This window comes from Phyllobates terribilis, unplaced genomic scaffold (assembly GCF_046119375.1).
Source record: "Phyllobates terribilis strain yellow unplaced genomic scaffold, ASM4611937v1 Scaffold_1__5_contigs__length_1240528914, whole genome shotgun sequence".
Lineage (NCBI taxonomy): Eukaryota > Metazoa > Chordata > Amphibia > Anura > Dendrobatidae > Phyllobates > Phyllobates terribilis.
In genome coordinates this window covers 775,869,879-775,893,355 of record NW_027362761.1, presented here as the reverse complement: position 1 = coordinate 775,893,355, position 23,477 = coordinate 775,869,879, and the positions used below count along the sequence as shown (strand labels likewise).

The 23,477-nt window shown below is 41.7% G+C and overlaps 1 protein-coding gene across 5 annotated transcripts in view; it reads left to right on the top strand.

The window, feature by feature from the left end:
* SLC20A2 (solute carrier family 20 member 2) overlaps positions 1-23,477 on the top strand; it is a 141,340-nt gene that overhangs the window by 94,753 nt on the left and 23,110 nt on the right. For all 5 annotated transcript variants that reach the window (XM_073636993.1, XM_073636995.1, XM_073636994.1 and 2 more), the window contains exons 2-4: positions 2,667-3,243; positions 16,170-16,310; positions 21,920-22,005. In XM_073636993.1, the coding sequence (XP_073493094.1) occupies positions 2,955-3,243; positions 16,170-16,310; positions 21,920-22,005 (516 nt within the window). In that variant the 5' untranslated portion in view covers positions 2,667-2,954. The remainder of the gene's footprint in view (positions 1-2,666; positions 3,244-16,169; positions 16,311-21,919; positions 22,006-23,477) is intronic.

Sequence of the window (23,477 nt, the reverse complement as noted above, 5' to 3'; positions counted from 1 at the left end):
GCAAGTTGTATTTTAGAGGATTATTTTTATTATTGATCAACAACTATGTTCTCAATCAACCCAAAAGACTCATAAATATCCAAGCTTAATATTTTTGGAAGTTGGAGTGTTTTTTTTTTTTAGATTTGACTATCTTAGGAGGATATCTGTTTGTGCAGGTAACTATTACTGTGCAGAATTATTAGGCAACTTAATAAAAACCAAATATAATCCCACCTCACTTGTTTTTCACCAGGTAAATCAATATCAGTGCACAAATTTAGAAATAAACATTTCTTCTTTTAGACCTTTACTTGCCAGCCACGCTGTGGAGTAGTTGGATGCATGTGATGGAGCATTGTCCTGCATGAAAATCATGTTTTTCTTGAACGATACTGACTTCTTCCTGTACCACTGCTTGAAGAAGTTGACTTCCAGAAACTGGCAGTAGGTCTGGGAGTTGAGCTTCACTCCATCCTCAACCCGAAAAGGTCCCACAAGTTCATCTTTGATGATACCAGCCTATACCAGTACCCCACCTCCACCTTGCTGGCGTCTGAGTTGGAGGGGTGCTCTCTGCCCTTTACTGATCCAGCCTCTGGCCCATCCATCTGGCCCATCAAGAGTCACTCTCATTTCATCAGTCCATAAAACCTTTGAAAGATCAGTCTTAAGATATTTCTTGACCCATTCTTGATGTTTTATATTATGTTTCTTGTTCAAAGGTGGTCGTTTTTCCGCCTTCCTTACCTTGGCAATGTCCCTGAGTATCGCCCACCTTGTGGTTTTTGATACTCCAGTAACGTTGCAGCTCTGAAATATGGCAAAACTGGTGGCGAATGGCATCTTGGCAGCTTCACACTTGATTTTCCTCAATTCATGGGCAATTATTTTGCACCTTTTTTGGCCAACACGCTTCTTGCGACCCTGTTGGCTATTTGCCATGAAACGCTTGATTGTTCGGTGATCACGCTTCAAAAGTTTGGAAATTTCAAGACTGCTGCATCCCTCTGCAAGACATCTCACAATTTTGGACTTTTCAGAGCCTGTCAAATATCTCTTCTGACCCATTTTGCCAAAGGAAAGGAAGTTGCCTAATAATTAAGCACACCTTATATAGGGTGTTGATGTCATTAGTCAACACCCCTCCTCATTACAGAGATGCACATCACCAGATTTACTTAATTGGTAGTTGGCTCTCAAGCCTATGCAGCTTGGAGTAGGACAGCATGTATAAAAAATATCATGTGATCAAAATACTCATTTGCCTAATAATTCGGCACACAGTGTAGTGGCTGTTCCCGAGGCTGCAGCTCAGCTTTTATTGTCTTCCACAGGAGCAGAGTTGTAGGACCAGGGAACAACCACTACAAAGTGAACAGAGCAATGCTGTTCTGGCTCCAACCAGAGCTGAGTACAGCTGATTGGTGAGTGCACCAGATAATGGATCCCCACCAATCTCATATTAATGACCTATACTTGGGAGAAGGCATCAGTCTAAGTCTGGACAACCTCTTTAACCAAAGTGGACATTCACACTCTACTTTCTACTTGTACCATGCACTCCTTTTACTCTAGATCAGAGGTCCCCAACTTTTCTGACCTTGAGAGCCACATTCAGCTCCTACCCCACTCACGGTACTGGCACCAAAACCCCCATTACGGGTATAATGAGAACTAAAGCTTTTCCACAGAAATCACAACCAAGGCAGTATGTTAAGCTCCAAGGTTTCCCCCATTCAAATCTGATCTTCTGTGGGGGGCTACACACAAGTCACTATCTAGAGATCTGCTCTTAATGGCTGTTTTCTACACCTGGTGCTAATGTACCAAGCTGGTGGATAGTCGCGAGCCACACATCATGGGCCCGCGAGCCACATGTGGTCCTTGAGCTACAGGTTGGGGACCCCTGCTCTAGACATTGTATTCCCTGTAATAAATTATCCCCATTCTGTCATCTTGGGGTGCATCGTGCGACCAATGGGGGGGGGGGGGCATTGACCCTTGTCTACTGGAAAAGTTATTTGCAAAACAAAAATGTGGCAGAAGCGCATGGAGTGCTTTATTCCATGGCTGGCATCCAGCTGAAAAGGACAGTTGTGGGAGCTCTTAACACCCTCCAAAAGATTAACCATTTCTGTGCGTCCTACAGATAACCTTGTTTAAAATGTCTTTCTCGCATGACTTTAAATTGCAAATCTACTATGAAACGCACATTACGTAAATCCAGAAAATGTAGTAGGTGAGCTGTAACACGAAGCACAGTAGCAGTAGGGTGTCAGGTTCACCTGTCAATGAACCCTTTCACGTCTACTGAGGGCTGCAATGTGTACTGAGAGCCAAGCAGAAGCTGAGTGATCGCCATATTCCTCGGAAGCGGTTAATGTATAGGTTTGTTGTTCCAGGAGACTTACTACTTTTACTGCAGTAATCCCTCTGGACTGTCCTATTCCGCAGCATGTGGATCAGCCAGTAAGTGCTGAATTTCAGACATGCTTATGTAACAAAGCCTGTAAGGTCTTATAATAATCTTATTTCTTTGTGTGTTACCGGTGAATGTCACATGCTGAAGCTAGGATACAGCTAGCAGATTTAGTTTCCCCTCCCATGTTCCCTTTTTGTTTCTGCCAAAGATCATGTTGTTATGTCTACTACTAATTAATTATTTATTTATTTATTTTTTGCAGGACACCGGAAAATAAAGAAAACTAATTTGGGAGAAAAATATGGAATGTGTTTCACTGTTGACTGAGCGCGCCCAGAGGAACTTTATAGACAGTACTTGTAAAATCCTCAGTTAGCAGTTTGTTCATTCACTTGAGCGCTATCTAGCAATTTCCAGCGAGTGCTGATCCTCGTTTACATAGCTCTGCTCCACAGGTTTCCATAGTCTGGAGCCTGCCGTTTAGTTTTCCTCCCAATATTTGTTCCTTTTTTTTTTGACCTGAAGCAAGAAAGAAAACGAAAGCGTCACAATGGTTCTCGAGGAGTATATGTGGATGGTTATATTGGGCTTCATCATAGCTTTCATCTTGGCATTTTCTGTTGGTGCGAATGATGTGGCCAATTCATTTGGCACAGCGGTGGGTTCTGGAGTGGTGACCTTACGGCAGGCCTGCATATTGGCTTCGATTTTTGAAACAACTGGCTCGGTTTTGCTTGGCGCTAAAGTTGGGGAAACCATCCGGAAGGGTATTGTCGATGTAAACCTGTATAACAACTCTGTGAATTTACTGATGGCGGGAGAGGTTAGCGCTATGGTCGGTAAGTAGTTTGGGTTTCTTATGAATGAAATGTGCTTGTGTTTTGCTTTCGTTATATATGTTGGTAACTAGGATAGGAGTAATCCAGTTCCCAATATATACTGGAATCCCTACTGAAATACTGCACTGGATTAAAACATCACAGCAGTAAATGAATAAGTGCTCTGCGTCTTCCTATAGTATATAGCTCGATTTTTCTTACACCATTTTTTGGGGGGGTACTTTCATGGTGCTTGCTGGTGCCAGTGGTTTATATGTAGTATACAGGAAGCAATGAAGTGTTTGACATCTCTCCACTTATTATGGATCAAGTATTTCTGTATAAAGTGAATAAGACCAGCTCGTCTGCCAAGATGTCACTTCAAATGCAAGGTGAGAACGGAGGGCAATCGTAAGATCGTGAATTTTTAGCCAGCTTTCACTGACCTCCTCATGAAGTTTTAATACTGCTTTAAAATCAGAAAATAGGCTATTGTTTTAAAGGCGCTGAGAAGAAAAGTCTGCAGTTTCTATTTGCCCGACGTGCACACTGTCATGATTTTCCTGTATTCCCCGATTGAGCGGGCAGTCACGTGCCCCCCGAGTATGTGATTTGCATAATTGTGTTCAAGTGCCAGCCAGACTCTCAATAAAACATTGACAGACGCACGAGAGTCTAATCGGCACGTGAGATGATCTCCCCAGGGAGTACAGGAGAATTACAAATTGCACACTGCCACGATTCCACAGTCTGCAGTCACCTAGAAACTGCAGACTTTTCTTCTCAGCGTGGGAAAAAATCAAGTTTGTTTATTGTGTTAAATATCTTCCTTTTTAGGATTTTTGTTTTCCATGTCAACGGGAGGAAAAAAAAATTCTGAAACCTTGCAATTTTTACTCTGGCCACTAAGCCTTTTGATAGGCTGAAACTATGGGGGTGATTCATTAAGACTGGCGTAGCACACACCAGTCTTAATGAAGCACTTGCTGGAGAACACTGACCCAATTCATTAAGCGGTGTTCTTCATTTAAAGAATCAGACATGTTCGCACCTTTGCCGGGGGCTGGCGTACACTTCTGGAGTAGGTTACACCTCTTTGGTGGTGTAACGTATGAAGAATTTGATGGCCGAGTGTGATCACACCCATGCCTTGCCCATATGGCCGGGACTGGCGCATCAACGGCAGGAGTTGTATATTTTTGGTTGAGTTGAACAAAAATGTTGCCGCATAAGGTATTTACGCCAAATTTCTCACTTTAATGAATCACCCCTATTTATCCTGCTGTCATTCTGATCACAGAATTAGATTGTTCCCCATAGTTCATGGTCACAGCTAACCTCTCTCTCATCCCTATACAATGACTTCTAGACAGAGCATGCGTAGAAAGCTCTCCCATACAAGTCAGTAGGGGGAATTTGTTCAACGCTGGAGTATGAAACACCAGTCTTTACAAAGGCCACTGAAGTAATGTGCCCCAAATTTATTTGGAAGTGTCTGTCTTCTAATAAAATTGGCGAATCTTTGAGCTGTTTTAGCTCCACAAACCTATACCACACATGAGCCTGCATCTAATTGTACTAAATTATCATCAATTTGTGACGTAAACTATATAAATCTGCCGGGCAGTTGTTTATCATGTTTCCTTTCCACTAATCCTTTACCCACTTAGAAAACTTATGTTCAGTCTATTCCAAACTATTGCGTAGGCCCAATTGTTATACATATTATAAATGCTGATAACAGCAGCTTGGGTAAGATGGCCTCGTCCTTCAAGCGACTGTTTACACTGGCTGTTGGCGCCACAATCGTGGTACCCCACATGAAGTCCGCATCCAATGGTGGTCTGAGGCTGCTGAAGACAGTGATTTGCTGCAGACACAATCTTTATACCACATTATATCTGCAGCCAATATAAACAGAAGTGTTGGGGATGCGGTGCTGGAATGGTAGGAAGCTAGAAGTGTGACATTGCTAGGGACAGGGATGGTGATCTTAATCCACTTGATCTCCATAAAAGCACTGCAAAATGAAGTAGAATTCTCAGTAGGCAAAATTTTCGCATGTAAAGTTCAGCATTTGTATATCCATTTTTAAAATTTTTTTTTTTTTTTAAATATATACTGAATGATTCTTGTATACATTTTTGGTAGGTTCTCTGTAAAAGGGGACTTATCACAAGCAGTGTGAATTAGAGCTTGATTGCATGGCCGTAACCAGGTGTATTATTCTCAGAAAAAGACTCTGCCGGACTAGTCTTGTCTCAGACTATGGCCCCAGCCAGATCATTAAAGTATATTTTCTCTGAAATGCTGTAGCGATTTAGATAATATACCTGGTTGCAACTGTGCAGACAGGCTTGGGCAGAATACATTTCTTGACAGCTTCCCTTTTTAATGGATTTTCTAATGCCTTCTTTTATCACATGTCATCATGTGTCTCTCAGGAAGCTTACTCATTCCACTATGTACACATGCTATCGGGGGAAATCTACCCTTTACATGTTAAAGGAAACCTATCATCTGATAATGCAACCCAAACCAAGGGCAGAATGAATTTAAATCTGGTAGTACTTTTCCAGCCATTTGTGTTTTACTCTGAAACGGTAGGAAGAGTCTTGTCAAATAAAGGGATCATCACAGGGAGAAGCCACCAGGGACCATCCTTCAACTAATCAGCTAAGACACTTAGTCCCCGGCCAGCTTTTCAAAGTATGTTTTCTCTAAAACTAATGCTTTAACTTGATTGCCTACAGTTCCAAAAACAGAACCACACCTGTCCACTAGATGTATGTGGCATTTCAGATTAACTCTACTAATAATGCAATCCATTAGAAAAATGTAGTTTTCTCTAATCCCCTCCACGACAGCACCAACAATAGGTTGCCTCCCCATCCTAATTAGGGACAGGAAACACAATAGGTTAAATAACCCTCCCCTTCCCTCCATCCTCAGTGTTTTCCTGTCCCTAATAGGATGAAGAGGTTTCCTTCTTGGGGGGCTGTGGCTGGCAAGCAGTTTCCTCAACTCGCATACCTTAGCCGGGCAGCCATGGAATGATCACCCCGGGTCTTCCTCCACGCTGCTGCTCCCGCTTCCCGGCATGACCGCACCATCCTCCAGTGCTTTGGCAACGATGGATAGTAAGGTGAGATGGCTGGGGGCCTCCCGTAGCCAGACAAAGATCCTGCACCAAAACCAAAATAAAAACCTACAAGTCGCAAATGTGCCATTTGTAGTAAGAAGCTCCCATCCACCCACAAAAAAAGGCTCTGTCAGTTGTGTACGGAAAAAATCATCCGTGAAGAGCAACCCTCCTTAATGGATGAAGTCAGAGGAATGGTACGCCAGGAGATCCAATCGTCCTTGGCCACCTTTTCACAATCCTTTTCTGGGGGTCTCTCAGTATCCAGGAAGAGGAAGTATGCCCCAGAAGATACCTCAGACTCCGAGGCAGAAAATTCAGCCTTTGAGGAATGGTTAGAGGAAGGTGAAGTCACTCCAGGACGTAATACTGATCAGGATGATAGGAAGTTTTTCTTCTCCTCGGATGACGTTGAAGAACTTCTACTTGCTGTCAGAAACACAATGGGAGTAGAAGAGGAGAAAACATCTTGCACGGTCCAGGACTAGATGTTTGGGGGATTGAGATCAAGGAAGAAAATGGTGTTCCCTATTCATGACAACGTCCAGAATTTATTTCTGGATGAATGGGAATTTTCAGAAAGGAAGCTGAACATTACATCTGACCTAAAGGATCGCTTTCCCTTAGATGAGGACGTCTCTAAATGCTGGACAGAGATACCTAAAGTCGACATCCAGAAAACTACCTTACCCTTTGAAGACTCTTCTCAGCTTAAGGATCCACTTGACCGCAAGATGGATAGTCTACTTAGGAAGTCATGGGAGACGTCAGCTGCCGCCCTGAGGACGAACGTCTCTTCCACCTGCGTCACAAGAACCCTGTTCCACTGGTTACATCAGTTAGAGGATCATATCCAGGGTGGCACCTCGAGAGAAGATCTTCTGGCTTCCCTGCCCCTCTTACAAAAGACAGCAGGATTCCTGGTGGACGCCTCCGCTTAATCCATCTGGATTGCAGCAAGAACTTTGTTTCTCTCCAATACTGTAAGAAGGGCACTGTGGTTAAAGATGTGGAGCGGTGACCTCCTATCTAAAACCAAATTATGCTCCATACCCTTCAAGGGGGAATACGTCTTTGGTCTGGCACTGGACGATTTATTGGAGAAAGTATCCGATTAAAAGAAATCTCTACCAGAACCAAAAACGCCTAAAAAGAGGCCATTTTGTCCTACTCAGACACAAAATCCCTCATACAGAGGAAAGGGTAAATCTGGTCGCTGGAGCTACCCCAAAGAAGGAAGAGGTAGAAGCATTTTTCAATCCCAACGTTCTGACAGGCAATGACGGCAGAGAGGTGGGAGGCAGAATCTTAGGATTCTTCAAGCAATGGCGCAGAATAACATCAAACCGCAAGATCCTAGACTGGGTCAGGTCAGGAATAAAAATAGAATTTTCCTCCTCAGAGACTGGAAGTAACATCTCTCCCATCAGCAAAACTCCAGAAGGTTCCAACATCAGAGCTTCAGCTGATGCTATCTTCAGCAGTAATTGTTCCCGTGGCAGAAGCAGAACAGGGCAAGGGGCATTACTCAAGATTATTCCTAAAAAAGAAAATAAAGGGGAAAAAAAAAGGATCCCATTGGGTTATCATCAACCTGAAGCAGCTAAATGAATTTATTTTTTACCAAAGATTCAAAATGGAGTCAGTAAAAACCACGGTCCCACTGATCGGAAAGAACTTTGTCATGGCTACCGTAGACCTAAAAGACGCATATTACCATGTGCCCATTCACCCAGATTACCAGCGATATCTGAGGTTTGCGGTCTCACTAAATCAGACGGTATGCCACTTCCAGTTCAGAGTCCTTCCCTTTGGCATATCCTCAGCACCCCGGATCTTTACAAAAATTATGGCAGAAGTAGTCGCATACATCAGGGGAAAAAATATCTGCATCTTTCCTTACCTAGACGACTTCCTCATCACGGCTCCTTCTACTCCCGTCCTCAAAGAGCATCTTCAATCAGTCTTACAGACCCTGGGATCCTTGGGCTGGATCATAAATTGGGAAAAATCAAACCTTACCCCATCAACATAAAAGGTCTTCTTAGGAATCCTCTTAGATTCTCAAGATCAATGGTCCTTGCCACCAACATCCAAACAATTAAATGTGAGATCAAGCGTCCAGATACTAAAGAACCAAAAGACTGTATCCATACGGTTCGCCTCGTCGGTTCTAGGATCAATGACAGCATGCATCCAGGCAGTCCCCTGGGCCCAGGCTCACACAAGAATCCTTCAGCACTTTGTCCTCTCTCACTGGGACAAATCTCCAGAGATGCTCAACTCAAAAATCTCTTCCCCAGCATGCGAAAGTATCCCTCAACTGGTGGCTTAACCCGGGAAATTTGACCAAGGTTATTTCGTGGATTCAGCACCCAAACTTTTCTCTAACAGACGCCAGCAAAAGAGGTTGGGGAGCAGTCATATCCCGGTAGATCTTCCAGGGCATCTGGCCCAAAGAGATGGACGACCAGTCCTCAAATTTCAGAGAACTGAGAGCGGTAGAGGAGGCCCTGAAGGCAGCAGGTCCTATTCTCCAGGGAACTCACGTCATGATTTATTCCGACAACATGACAACGGTGGCCCATCTTCGTCATCAGCGCAGTACAAGGTTCAGAAGCCTACAAGAAGTCTCATCAAGAATTTTCTTCTGGGCAGAACATCATCTCCTGTCTTTATCAGCCCTTCATCTGGGAGGAGCCGACAATTTTCAGGCAGACTTCCTAAGCAGGACCCAAATAAATCCGGGAGAATAGAGCCTCAGTTCAAAGATGTTTCAGCTAATAACCAGGAAATGGGGGCACCCAGATGTCGACAGAATACAAAGGTGAATCAATATTTCTCCATAGACCCCAGACAGACCCATTCAAGGATAGATGCGGTCTCTCACCCATGGAGCTTCAGGTTGGCCTACGCATTCCCTCCAATTCCATTGCTACCGAGAACCTTACAAAAAATCAGAATGGACAGGGTCAGGACCATTTTGATCGCCCCTCTATGGCCAAAGAGAAGTTGGTTTGGGGCTCTGAATGTCCTAAACCCAGGGAGCCCTCTTATCCTGCCTCCGGACCGCGATCTACTCCGTCAAGGTCCAATATTTCATCCAGCTCCCCCACAGCTTATGCTTGGTAGCCTGACTTCTGAGGCCTTAATCCTGAAGGCCAAAGGTGTCTCAGATGTTGTAATAGACGCCCTACAAAAAAGCAGGAAGCAGGTCACTAATGCCATTTATTTAAAAATATGAAAGACCTTCTCCACATGGTATGGATCTACTCCCATCGATCCCTTTCATCCTAATATTGCCAGGATATTGGACTTTTTACAGGATGGTCTATCTAGAGGACTAAAACCCATCACCCTGAAAGTCCAGGTCTCTGCTCTAAGCTCATTCTTTGACCAAAACCTGGCTGACCACTGGTGGATAAAGAGGATCATGACAGCAGTCTCTAGAATATGTCCAAGAAGGCCCATCATGGTTCCAACCTGGGACCTGAATATAGTCCTAAAGGGTCTAACTATCCCGTCCTTCGAACGTATGTCTCAAACTCAGATGGACAAATTATCTCGGCAGGCAGCTCTATTAGTAGCCATCACAACAGCAAGAAGAGTCGGTGAGATCCAGGCCCTTTCCATCAGGGATCCTTATCTGAGAATCCTGGATGACAAAATAATCATCCGCCTAGACCCTTCTTTTCTTCCAAAGGTATCTTCTCATTTTCACATGTCCCAGGAGATAATTCTCCCAGCGTTTTGTCAGAATCCAAAAGACAACAGAGAATCTGAGTTCCATTCTCTTGATGTCCGAAGAATCATCCTTTACTACCTACAACAGACGGAGCCTTGGAGAAAAGATCAAAACCTTTTTGTACAGTACTGGGACCAAACAAAGGGAAGAAAGCCTCCAAGAGTTCTTTAGCTAAATGGATCAAAAAAGCAATCACAGAGGCATATAAATATCAAGACCTGCCTTCTCCGATGTCGCTAAAAGCTCATTCCACCAGAGCCATGTCAGCCTCATGGGCTGAAAGGGCCAGCGCTTCCATCAAGCTGATCTGCAAAGCTGCCACCTGGTCCTCGGTCCATAACTTTACCAAGCATTACAGATTAGATTTGATGGCTCTAAAAGATTTAGCCTTTGGCAGAAAAGTTCTGCAGGCTATAGTCCCTCCCTAACGATATTCTTTGGTATTACTCCTGTTGGTGTGTCATGGAGGGGATTAGAGAAAATAGAATTAGAATTACCGGTAATTCGATTTCTAAGACCCTCCACGACAGCACGGGTAATTTCCCCCCTATGAAACTTTGTTCATTTAAAATTCCTTGATGTTAATAAATAATTCAAGCATTCATACTGTGTGGTCCTTGGAAAACACTGAGGATGAAGGGAAGGGGAGGGCTATTTAACCTCTTGTTTCCTGTCCTTAATTAGGATGGGGAGGCAACCTCCTGTTGATGCTGTCGTGGAGAGTCTTTGAAAAAACAGAATTAGACTTACCGGTAATTCAGTTTCTCTCATCTCTGCACTACTCGCCTGATTGTCACATTCTGTACTTCTTGCATACATAAAGCACTTCCCTGCATTTCAGGCTCCTTTGAGCTGCACATCAGCCTACTTCTTAAAGGGTATATCGGGACTTGGTGCTTAGGCACATTTTTTGGTTTTTCACAAACAGGCAGGTAGTTGCTACCTACCTGCCTGTTGCGCCCAGTGGCATTCATCACCACCACAGAGTGGTCACAGACTGTTCCTGCTGGGGATTCAGCTGCCTGTGCCTGCTGGGGATTCAGCTGCCTGTGCGAACGTCACTTCGACAGAGCGGCGTTTTCTTTTCCGCTCCTCTCTATTGACGGGGCGGGATTTCAATGTCATTCTGATTGACAGCCGGATTCCCACTACCTAACTGAGGGAGTCGACTATCATTCAGAATGACATCGGAAGCCACACTCCGTCGACAGAGCAGGGCAGAAAATAAGCAGCTACTCTGTCGACGTGACGTCAGTACAGGCAGCTGAATCCCCAGCAGGAACGGTCTGTGCCGGCGATGAACGGCGTTGGGCACAACAGGCAGGTAGGTAGAAACTACCTGCCTTTTAGTGCTTAGGCACATTTTTAGTTTTCACAAAGTCCCGGATATACCCTTTTAATCCCCAGATTTCATCTAGCATTTTATTCCTCTATGCTCTATCAGTCCCATGATGCATCTGTCCAGTATCACATGGGCATCTGGAGTCAGCATGATCTCTTCATACTGTGGTAACTGCTTAATTGTTCTCCCCTTTTACATTATCCTCAGTAATTTAATAGAATATAATTATACTGTTAAGGAGGGTGCATTGTTATTCTCGTCACTATAAGAGTGTGACAGGAGCTGTGTAATCATCATCCGTAACTGTGATAGGAGTTTCTTGTACAATATATGCAATTTCATAGTACATTACCTTTATAACAACTAAAATAGTGCTCCCTACCCTCCTTCAGAGAACACTTTTATTTCAATAGTACCAAACTTCAACACCAGACACAACCCATTGGCAGGTATAACACTTAGAGGAAAGCAACCATTTATTTTCTCAACCTCTGTAAACCTCACCTAGTTTAAAAAAAAAAATACAAATGAAATTCTGTAAACAAATTGTCAGTCACGTCCCAGCTGCTAGCATTACGTATAATGGAAATATGACTGATGAAAGTGATTGTATTAAGAACATATACATTTTTCTTTATTTCCATAACCTTCTGAAAAAAATGTGAGCCTGTTAAAAGTTTTTACATTTGTTTGCCTAGGGTTTACTTTTTTGTTTTAAAGTTGGCCTATACTGTTTTCCATCATGTTTGCCTCCGCTTCAAAGTCTAGCCTTCCTTAGTGTTTGAAAGTATGGAGCTTAAAGTAGAAATCTATTAGTTACAATTGAATGTACTAAAAAACACAGAAAGCTGTCAGTGTGGAAAATTTTACAGAAAAAAAAACTGAGTGGGAGTTTTGGCCGACAGCTTTCAGGAGACGTGCTGCTAAGTTAAATGAACCTAAAGGTGAAAAATGTGTGGAGGGATAAATGTTTTAAAGGATGTCTGGGTTTTACTCTACTAAAATCTTTTCTTTTTGATGTTTTATTTTTCTACTTTAATTTTTTTTTAGCAGATTACAGATTTTAATTTTCTTAGACACTTTATAGTAAAGTCTTCTTAATCCCTCCACACACATTAGAATAACGTCAGCTGAGCCCACCGACATCAACAGGGCTATTGTGTATGGGGGGGGCCGAATGATCGTTAGGGAAACTAGCAATCCGGCATGTCCGCTTTCGAAATGCTGACCGCATTCGCCTGGGGATAAGTGGGCCGACAGCTTTCTCATAGAGAACACAGGAGTGCTCGGCTGTACTAGGGCTTAAGGGAGTCGTCCAAGATGGCTGTCAGCCAAACGACCAAAGCATCTTTTGGCCGTCAGCCATATAGTAGTGTATACTGCAGACTTGACTTCACCTTCTGTCTTCAAAAACTGTTAATGTGCGGTAGTTATTTTCCTTTTTTGGACCATAAAAACGGAAATCAAATAATCCAGTACTGGATCCATTCATTTGAATAGGGATGGAAATGTCCTAAAATGTGTTTTGTTTGACAATTTTTTTAGCTGGATCAAAAAACGTAGTGTGCACAACTTTTTTTTCTTTGTGTGTCTGCCCCACCCAAAAAAATAACTGAATGTGTTTTATTTTTTCCATTGAAGTTAATGGGAAACAGACCATAATGGATGTTAATGTGTCATCCATTAAAGAGAACTAGACAGCTGATGGGCAGCATGTATTAGACACTGGCTGAATGCTTTCTACCAGGCATGTTTCACTCTGAAACACTGCGGCGTTTCAGAGAAAAACATACGTAAAAAGCTGAGGAATGTTGCACTGTCTTTTTTAGAGGCTGCTGGTAGAAAAATGGGGCACAGGAATCTGTTGAAACAGATTAGGGAAATCTTGTCATCTGCTGTGAAAAACTGGAAAATGTTAAGATTTTGGTCCACAGTTACATGAAAAACTGCAAAAAATCTTAAATACTTTTAATAAAATTACCTATGTTATTTTTTGGCAATTTGTTGCTGAAATTTCTTTGACTGTCTTATTCATCTGAAATCTAGGAATGTACTGGAGGAAGTACCCCCCATTCACATATACAGCATGGTTTTTTCAAACAAATCACAGAAGCCAGTCAATCATTTTCCCTTATTTTCCAGTGAAAATTGTTACATATATAGATATACAGTGGTTTGAAAAAGTATTTGCCCCCTTCCTGATTTCTTATTCTTTTGCATGTTTGTCACATTCAGATGTTTCAGATCACAAAACAGATTTAAATATTAGGCAAAGATAACACAAGTAAACACAAAATGCAGGACAATGATTCAAAACACACCAGCAAGTCCACCTCTGAATGGCTTAAGCAAAACAAAATTAAGACTTTGGAGTGGCCTAGTCCAAAGTCCTGACCTTAATCCGATTGAGATGCTGTGGCCGTTCATGCTTGGAAACCCTTCAATGTGACTGAATTACAACAATTCTGCAAAGATAAGAGGGCCAAAATTCTTCCAGAGCATTGTAAAAGACTCGGTGCCAGTTATCGCTAACGCTTGATTGCAGTTGTTGCTGCTAAGGGTGGCCCAACCAGTTATTCGGTTTAGGCGGCAATCACTTTTTCACACAGGGTCCTGCAGGTTTGGATTTCTTTTTCCCTTCACAAAAAAGACCTTCATTTAAAAACTGCATTTTGTGTTTACTTGTGTTATCTTTGTCTAATATTTAAATTTGTTTTGTGATCTGAAACATTTAAGTGTGACAAACATGCGAAAGAATAAGAAATCAGGAAGGGGGCAAACACTTTTTCACATCACTGTATATATAGATATTTATATCTATCATATAGCACTGTGTAGTTAAAATTGCTCATTTTGCCCTTCTACACAGATAATTCTCTTTTCTATAAGGTCTATGGCATCATGTTCTTAAAACAGGGCTGTGGAGTTTGAGTCGGAACCCATTTTGGTGGAGTCGGTATAAAATGGACCAACTCCAACTCCTAAAATATGTAATAAATTGGTACAGTAGTTCAATGCAGTTTGTGGGGAATGTTTTCATAACAAATTATGAAATGTCCTTTTCCTCATCTAAGGGTCTAGATTTTTAGCTGAGATGAATCTGTGCTACAGTAAATTTATCACTTAAACATGAGCCATGTATGAGGGAGTTGGAGTCTGTGTCATGGAAATTAAGGAGTTGTAGTCGGAGGTTTGGCATAATACTCCACAGCCCTGGCTTAAAAACCGACTATCTAAATCATTCTAACCTCTATGTAGAGGTCAATTTTCCTTCTATGAGTCATTAGCCATTGCAAAAGTCCCTGGCCGGGGGAGGAGGGAGCAGCTGGGTCAGGAGATGAAGAGGGGAATGATAAATGCAGGGACAATAGACTTCCCATTTCTACATGGTGCAGAGAAAAGAGGATAATTAGCTAGGTAGAAAGTCAAAATAAGCAATTGTAAGTACAAAGTGCGATATAAAATGGTGACTGCAATATAATAAGAGGATAAAAACTTTGATGGGAGAAGTGATTCTTTAAGAAACTACAAAGGAGTGATTGTGTATCAGTGAAAGTAGTTGCTAAGCACCAATAACTTTAAAGCTTGGCTCAACACGGAGCCTGAACATTGAGCTATGGCTGTAGTTATCCACAGTCTCCTACTTCTCATTTGTTATACGCCTGATATTCTGAAGGATGACGTAATGGGGGTTTCGTTGCACTCATAAAGGGAACTTATGACGTTAAAGTCTTCCAAACTTTAATCATTAGGTCACATCAGTATTTATAAGCCAAAACCATGAGTGGAACAGTCAGAGGATAAGTATAATAGAAACTCGTCACCACTTCTGTATTTATCACCCACTCCTGGTTATGGCTTACAAATACTGAGGTAAAAAGCTCAGTGTGCACATGCCCTGAAAGTTGGATAGTACACTGACCAGTGTCCTCCAATAGGGCTGTTCAGATGACCGTTCTTCACATGGATTGCAGCATGCACTGTTCTCTTACTTCACTCAGATGAAACTGCCTCAACTCGCATGCAAGACTATGGGTGCACAAAAAAACAAAAAATGGATCCCGTACAGATCATCCATATTACATACGATTTTTATGGATACTTTGCCAGTATTAACATAACGAACTTTTTAAAATATTGATACGTAAATATGGCTGTCACAAAGGAAACCTAAAACACACATGACCATGTGAATGAATATCGGCAATCTTTCATACACTCGCCTGAACGGGCGCATATGCTAATTAGCTAGGACTACTTTGTAAGGGCAAAAGCAATTCATAAGAGATAATGTGCACGCTGTTAATTACACTAATGGGCTCCTAGGACTGAACCCTGAGGAATCACAACAGTAAGGGAAAATGTAGAAGTAGAGCCAGCCAAAGGTCCACTGGAGGAACAGTCTGAGAGGTAGGAGGAGAACCAAGGTAGAGCCATGTATAGTGAGGAAGAGTTGGTGGTCTAGGATGTTCAATGAAGCAACGAGATCTAGGACAATCAGAAGAAAGCCGTAACCATTAGATTTAGCTGTTAGTAGATCTTAGAGACTTTAAGTTAGAGCAGTTTCTGTAGAGGTTGAGGAGCAGAAATCAGATTGGGTCAAGAAAGAATGATCTGACAATAGCGGTTATATTTAATGAAAGCTGTGATATTTGTCATTTTTGTGATCTTAAACCTACCCTGTATGCACACATCTAACAGTATCGTTCTCTTGGCAGGTTCGGCTGTGTGGCAGTTGATTGCATCGTTCCTGAAGCTTCCAATCTCCGGGACGCATTGTATAGTGGGAGCAACCATTGGCTTCTCTCTTGTTGCTATTGGTTCACACAGTGTACAGTGGATGCAGCTTGTCAAGATTGGTAATTGACATTTCCTTTTATGAGTGAGGGTATGTGGAAAACGTTTCTAGAAATATCTGGTCAAAATATAGTAGACTTTTTTTTTTTTTTTTTTCTTTCAAAACATGTAATGGAAGGGGGCCAATGTTTTATATTGTTCCCCTTTAAAAACACAAAACTACATATTTCTCAAATTACAGGTAAGAAATAATGTTAGGTCTTTTAAATACTGTTCAAGATGATGTGCATGTTTCTTTTGGAGTACTCGACTAATTAAAGCGGATCTGTCACCAGATTTCTCAATGCAAACTAGATATATTCGTAAATAAATTTCTTAGACCTGTGGTAGATCGACCCACTCGACCGCACACGGAGGTAGACACGGGAACACTGTCTCTTTAAATTCTTGTCAGGTTTATTATACAGGCAGCATAAACTGTGGTGAAGTAAAAATAAACACTGCCCTTTGGGCAAAAAACGCGAAAACAAAGCAAGTGGTCGCACAAAGCAACAGTTCTTATGGTAGCTGGGATCCACCTTTCAGAGTTTAGCAAACAAACAGTTCAGCTTTTCTTGTCAGGACACAAAGCGCTGGAGTTCCTCTCTTCAGCCCTACTGAACACTGATTCAAAAGGCCAGCTATTTATAGCCCAGGCCACACCCTGAGGTGGAGATATGGTGAACAGCCTCCCACCCGCTCTACAGCTGTTCACATAAAATCTTAGCCCATTAAAAATGGCCGATTAACCCCTAGACACATAGTGTGCTGGAGCAGACTTTTAGGTTTCACATCACTGAAGCAAATTGGCTCAGTGAAACATATCTCCCCTCCAGTACTAATCATTCAAAAAGGATTCTACAGGCATTCTGGGATGGGTTCTCGAAGTAAGTCTATCGGAGCCGAGAGATCTATTCAATTATGTATTTTTGTAATGTGAAATATGCTGACAGATCCACTTTAAAAGTAACCTAAATTACAGGTTTCATGTCTTCTGCTTGTTTGCTTTTGCAGTTCAGTGGCAACACTTTTTTTTTTTTATTTCTACAACTTTTTTTTTGCTGTAGTGATGTAGTAAAGACATTATGTGGATCTGAATTGGCATCAATAGTTTGTGTGTATCAGCAAATCAACCTATCACAGAAAGGTTGTGTGTTCTCACTATAGGTGCATGTGCACACAACAGCTTTTAAATGCCGGCGTACCCGCCGAGCTTCGCTGCAGAAAGACTTTTCAGGAAAAAGCCGGCAGTGTTTTTTATGAAGCGTCGTCTTTTAGGTCGTTTTTGCCGCCTGAGGAATGGTCCGGTCGCTACTTTTAAACCTCTTCCCATCTTTGGAAACCAAAAGAATGCAAACAATATTGAAAACAGTAAACCTACAGTACAGACCAAAAGTTTGGACACACCTTCTCATTTAAAGATTTTTCTGTATTTTCATGACTATGAAAATTGTACATTCACACTGAAGGCATCAAAACTATGAATTAACCCATGTGGAATTATATACTTAACAAAAAAGTGTGAAACAACTGAAAATATGTCTTATATTCTAGGTTCTTCAAAGTAGCCACCTTTTGCTTTGATGACTGCTTTGAACACTCTTGGCATTCTCTTGATGAGCTTCAAGAGGTAGTCATTTGGTAGCTGGTGGTGTTCTTACTAAAACATGCCATGCTCAGAGTATGGTGCTTACTATGGCACTTTGCTCCGTTATTCTTTTTCTTAATTTTATTATACTTTAAAACATATAAAGAAATACATGTTTAACAATTCCACTAAGAAAAAAAAATCACAAAAGTTTATAAAGGTTTCAGGCTTCTTTATAGCCTAACAGTATGTGCACATGGCATCATTTTCAGGCGGATTCCGCCTGGAACCCAACTGGAAAAAGTGCACAAAAAAAGTAAAAAAGAATGCACATGCTGTATATAAAAGGCAATGTCAAACAATTTGCTGTGCTTATGTTATGTCTTTTGTAACTTCTTTTAACCGCTTCAGGTTTCAAAAGCCATTAAGCAACTAAAATAAAAAGGTGGCTTGTATTTTTTTAAAAAAAATAAAAAAATGGACGACAAAGAGTACGCTACAGGAAAAACGTTGCTGGCACATACCCTAAAACTAAAGGAGAGTAGCCGAAGTTTCTCTATACATATGAAAGAAAAAAAAATGGATGTCATCTATGGGCTGCTTATTTTATTGCACTGCATTTTCAGTTTTTTATTTGCACCCTTTACTTATGTCTGTTTTGTGCTATTAGTCACTAGTGAGTTCCATTAGAAGTAATTTGTATCAAAACATAATTTGTGGTGTTTCTGTTTTGCAGAATGCTGGCAGAAAAAAAGACCTTTATGTATTCAGCATTTCCTTGTTTCTTGTCTAATAGTGAACATGTTCCTCATTAATTCTTCCTGTCCTTTATGTTTAATTTAATTGTGGGACCGCCAGTAAAAGTTCAGTCTCTTTTCATGTCCCATTCTAAATGTTAATTGGTCTAAAAAAAATACAACCGTTTTTACGTTCTCTGGTTTCTCTAGCTTTCCTCTAAAATGCAATGAAAACTTTGAAGTATTTCAGTGCTGTTAAAGGAGGATTGTATTACATGCTTTATTCCTATCAACTGTTCAGCTGTAAACGTTGATTTCCTATTTGATGAGTTTATTAAGGTTCCAAACTATCTTGGAATCCATTCCCTTGGAATTTGAGATTTGGCAGAAGAATATTCCATTTTTGATAAAATGAATGATTTTTGCATGAGCCTATGGTTTGTGACACCTGATTTTGTGTGTTACTTCGCTCTCAGTAACCGTTTTTAGTCCAGATCCCTGTCATACACATGTGACTTTGTAGGGTTAACCACATGTGAAGAACACAAGGCTAGTAACCCCTTCATGACCCATGCTTGATTGATTTTGGCATGTCACCCACTTTGTGACTTGTTATATGGGTTGTCATAACTGGATTGTGCCTATTACTAAATGTAGTATTTTAAAGGGAAGCTATCATCAAAAAATGATTTATTGCTTAAATCGAGCTTTTATGTTAAATATATTTTTGGAAAAATGTAGGCTTTTTTTTAAAAAAAAAAGACATCATAATGGGTATTAAAATAAGTGTTAGAAATCTTGCACCTTTCATATTGGCCACTGGGGCTTTTTTAGACTGTAACTTCCTGTTTCTGAAAACACATGTACATTAGCCACAATGAATAGACCCCAACTGTAGTTTTGAAGTGTCTAATGAACATATACAAAAATTATTGTGAAGGGAGCTGGGAGCACGGTCAGCTGTGATCATGGTGGATCCTATGTTATCAACTGTGTATAGGGGTGTTACCTGTCTATTATAATCCTGCCATTTATAGGGAAACTGCTTTACACTTCCTAAAAGGACAGGAAGTATGAATCTAAATAAAGCTTCAGTGGACATTGAGAATTACAAGTTCAACTGATTTAACCATTAGGTCAATTTACGATGATTATATATAGGTTTGATTTTAGTTATTTTTTTATACTACCGACACATTAGGGGCAAGACAGAACAGCTATCTGAGCCTGAGATGAGGTGTAGTTTAGACCAACTCAGGCTTTCATTTGACAAAAAAAAGGTATGCTGTAGTCACTGATCGCAGAAACAATGGGAAGTTCTACAACTATCTAATATCTTTTGTTTCTGTTCTTTGCTATGTATAGGGTATTTGTTAACTGTCAGTGAATGAGAACATTCTTCTTCACATTCAGTGGTAGCAAGCTATACCTAGTCCTTTGCTCAGCTGAAATATAGATATAGAGGTTTTGGCCATACAATGCTCTGTGAGCTAAAGAAAACAAAAACTCCAGGCTTATACAGTAAACTATCTGTTGATGTCAGTATAGCGCAGTGGAATATGATGGCACTATATCAGTAAGTAAAATAAATACCAGCGATTTATGTGGATTCTGCTTATGTGTTTAGCTTGCAGAGCATTGCCCAGATCGTCTACAGTTGTACCTACTTCTTAGTTGCCAACAGGATTGGCTGTGTTCATGTTTTCAGCCTCAATTCAGGTGTAGATGAGCGTTAATTCTCTGATCCAAGAAAATCGGGTCAGCTATGCAAATCACATTCTAATCAAACTCTGATCAGGGTGTAAGCATAGTGTGATCCGATTTTCAAATCCATGGATGTCATCCGAGTGCAGTTCAATGATTTCAATGGATCTATTGACTTGTATGGCCAAGTGCGATCCGATAATCGGATGAAACTCGGGCAGACCGCAATTTTCTGTTTTCCTCAAATAGACTGTCCGAGTAAAAAATTGGACATGTGCACGGTCCCATAGAATAACATTGGTCTGAATGCGATCCCATGTTTTGTCAGATCACACTTGGATCGAATATACGGTCGTCTGCACCCGCCCTTAGTATGTAAACAGCATTGCTACTAGGCACTGTCCTCAAACTAGTATCCTGAAAGTGGTAAGAATTTGAAGTGTACAGGATATCTGAAAATTGTTAAACTTTTTAAAATGTTGTAAAATGATTTACATAGAACCAATTCAGGTTTCGTTAACTTAAAGGGCTCGCCCAGGCATCCTTTCTTGCTCCATCTTCCATTGGTTGTGAGAGAGGATTTCACACTGGACAGTTGAGAAACTAAGGCAACTGAGCGATGACCAGCGAGTATCTTACACAGGTCCCATTCTGATCAATGAGTGTTGGAAGTCGGACTCGTGCCACTGCAACTGCCAGCGTGCTGTGGAGTCAGACAGGAGTGTGTCTGGACAACTTCAGATAACTGGGAAAATTTCTTTGAAAAAGGGCTTTCATTGCAAGTCTTTGACAGTGGGAATGGCTAAGCATTATATATGTTCAAGATTGTACATTGGTTTATAAGATAGATGTTTAAAGGGAATTAGTGTCCAGGTTTTTGCCACCTAATCTGAGGTCATCATAGTGTAGAGACTGAGACCCCGATTCCCACGATGCTTATTGTAGTTTTATCAGCAGGAGATTATCATTAGAGAGCTAGTAAACCTTCTACCCTGCAGTCCTCAATATTCATGGGCTTGGTATAACCCCACCCCCACTATTGATTGATTGCATTAACAAAGCAGCCAATCAGTGGTGTGGGCTTGGTTATACAGAGCTCAGTATTCAGAGAACAGCTAGATCTGCATCAGATAAAACTGTGACTGTATAAAAAAGTACAATACGCAGCCCAGTAAGAGAGATTTCACTGGAATCAGGGTCTCTGTCTCTATACTTTGCTTCCCTCATATGCAGTAGTAAAAGCTGGTGAGAGATTCTTTTTAAATGCTGTGATCATAGCAAGACCAATGTCCCGTGGAGCCTGTACTCATTAACACTATAAACATATTTCTTTTGCAGATATTCCACAATGATTCATTTTTCAATTAATGGTACAATTATTAGTAAAGCACGCAGTGCGGTGTGTGCTGCATACGCTTATTCATTATAATGCAAGTGTGCATCTAACTAACCATATCGCCCTTGTGTGAATGTCTTTTACCCCTGAGAATATCTGGCGGATGCTTTTAGGGATTTTATTTTCCAAGGTGTGTTTATATCATGTGCCTCATGTATTTGGTAAAAATCCTCTTCTAATCTCGCTGCTTTTATTTCTTCATTGCAGTTGCCTCTTGGTTCATTTCACCACTGCTCTCCGGTCTGATGTCTGGTGGTCTTTTTATGTTGATTAAATTTTTCATCTTGAATAAGGTAAATCTTCTTATTAACAGGTCACGTCCTTAGAGATGCAGTAAATAAAGTCTAGGATGTTAACAAAAAAGAAATGCAATGTTCTAATGAATATTGATTAAAATGGAAAGCCTAGGCTCCGGCAAAAGGTTTCCGACCATCATTGTATTATTTATGTAAGGGACAGATGACTGTGAGAAAGTATAACTAACATACGAAGACTAGTATAGAAATGTCCCCAAAACACTGCAGTGTGGGAAGGGGGCCAGAGCTGCCGCAGGTGTGGGAAAGGGACCAGAGCTGCCGCAGGGTGTGGGAAAGGGGCCAGAGCTGCCGCAAGGTGTGGGAAAGGGGCCAGAGCTGCCCCAGGTGTGGGAAAGGGGCCAGAGCTGCCCCAGGTGTGGGAAAGGGGCCAGAGCTGCCGCAGGTGTGGGAAAGGGGCCAGTGCCGCCGCAGGGTGTGGGAAGGGGGCCAGTGCCGCCGCAGGGTGTGGGAAGGGGGCCAGTGCCGCCGCAGGGTGTGGGAAAGGGGGCCAGTGCCGCCGCAGGGTGTGGGGAAGGGGGCCAGTGCCGCCGCAGGTGTGGGAACGGGGGTAAAGAGAGCAGTACTTTCGGGGAGGGGTGGTATTTTTGCCACCATTGTAGAACAGATGGGAAGATGAACAATGCAGCCTTTAGTGAGGAAGGGGTGTGAAGGGTGACGCTGCTGCTTTCAGTGGGGTAGGTTGCAATGAAAGGGTAATAATGTTGCTGAAGGGTACAAAGCGGACCAATGCTGTTGCTAGAGAAGGAGGGGTAGAAAGCGGGATAATGCTGCTGCCAGAGGAGCTGGGATGGTAATGGAGAGGATGACACTGCTGCTGATGGGGAATGGTTGGGAAGAGGGATAATGCTGATGCACATGGTGCTGCATTGTAGGTGTTATGGGCTTATGGGGAGGCATTTAGTTCTACAACTTGGTATTTGGCAATTCTGGGTAGGGTTTTATACTGCACTGAGGTATGTGTGTGATGCTTTTGTGGAGGTATGTTGTACTATGGTATTTGTTGCTTCTTGGGTAATTGTCACTGCATTGTGGGATTTGGTTCTTGTTAGGAGGCATTTTATGCTGCAATGTGATATTTTAGTGCTTCTGGGTAGATATTTTGTGTTACAATGTGATGTTTGGTGCTTCCCGCAATAAATTTTGCTCTGTTTAGAGCTTTTAAGAAGATATATTTTGCTGATCTGTGGTGTTTATTTGGCACTTTTAGGAAGGGTCTATGTACTTCTCTGTGGTGTTTGGTTCTTCTGTGGAGGTTTGATGTGCCGCACTGTCTGTATACAGCATTTTTGGAAGGTATAAAGTGCTGCACTGTATAGCTTATTTGGTTCAGTTAGTATTTGGAGCTTCTCACATTTCAGAGGATGTGTGCATGACATAGGTGATGACATCCACGTCGTTCAGCGACTGGGGGGATACCAAGCATGGTCTGGAAACACCCATCAGACCGA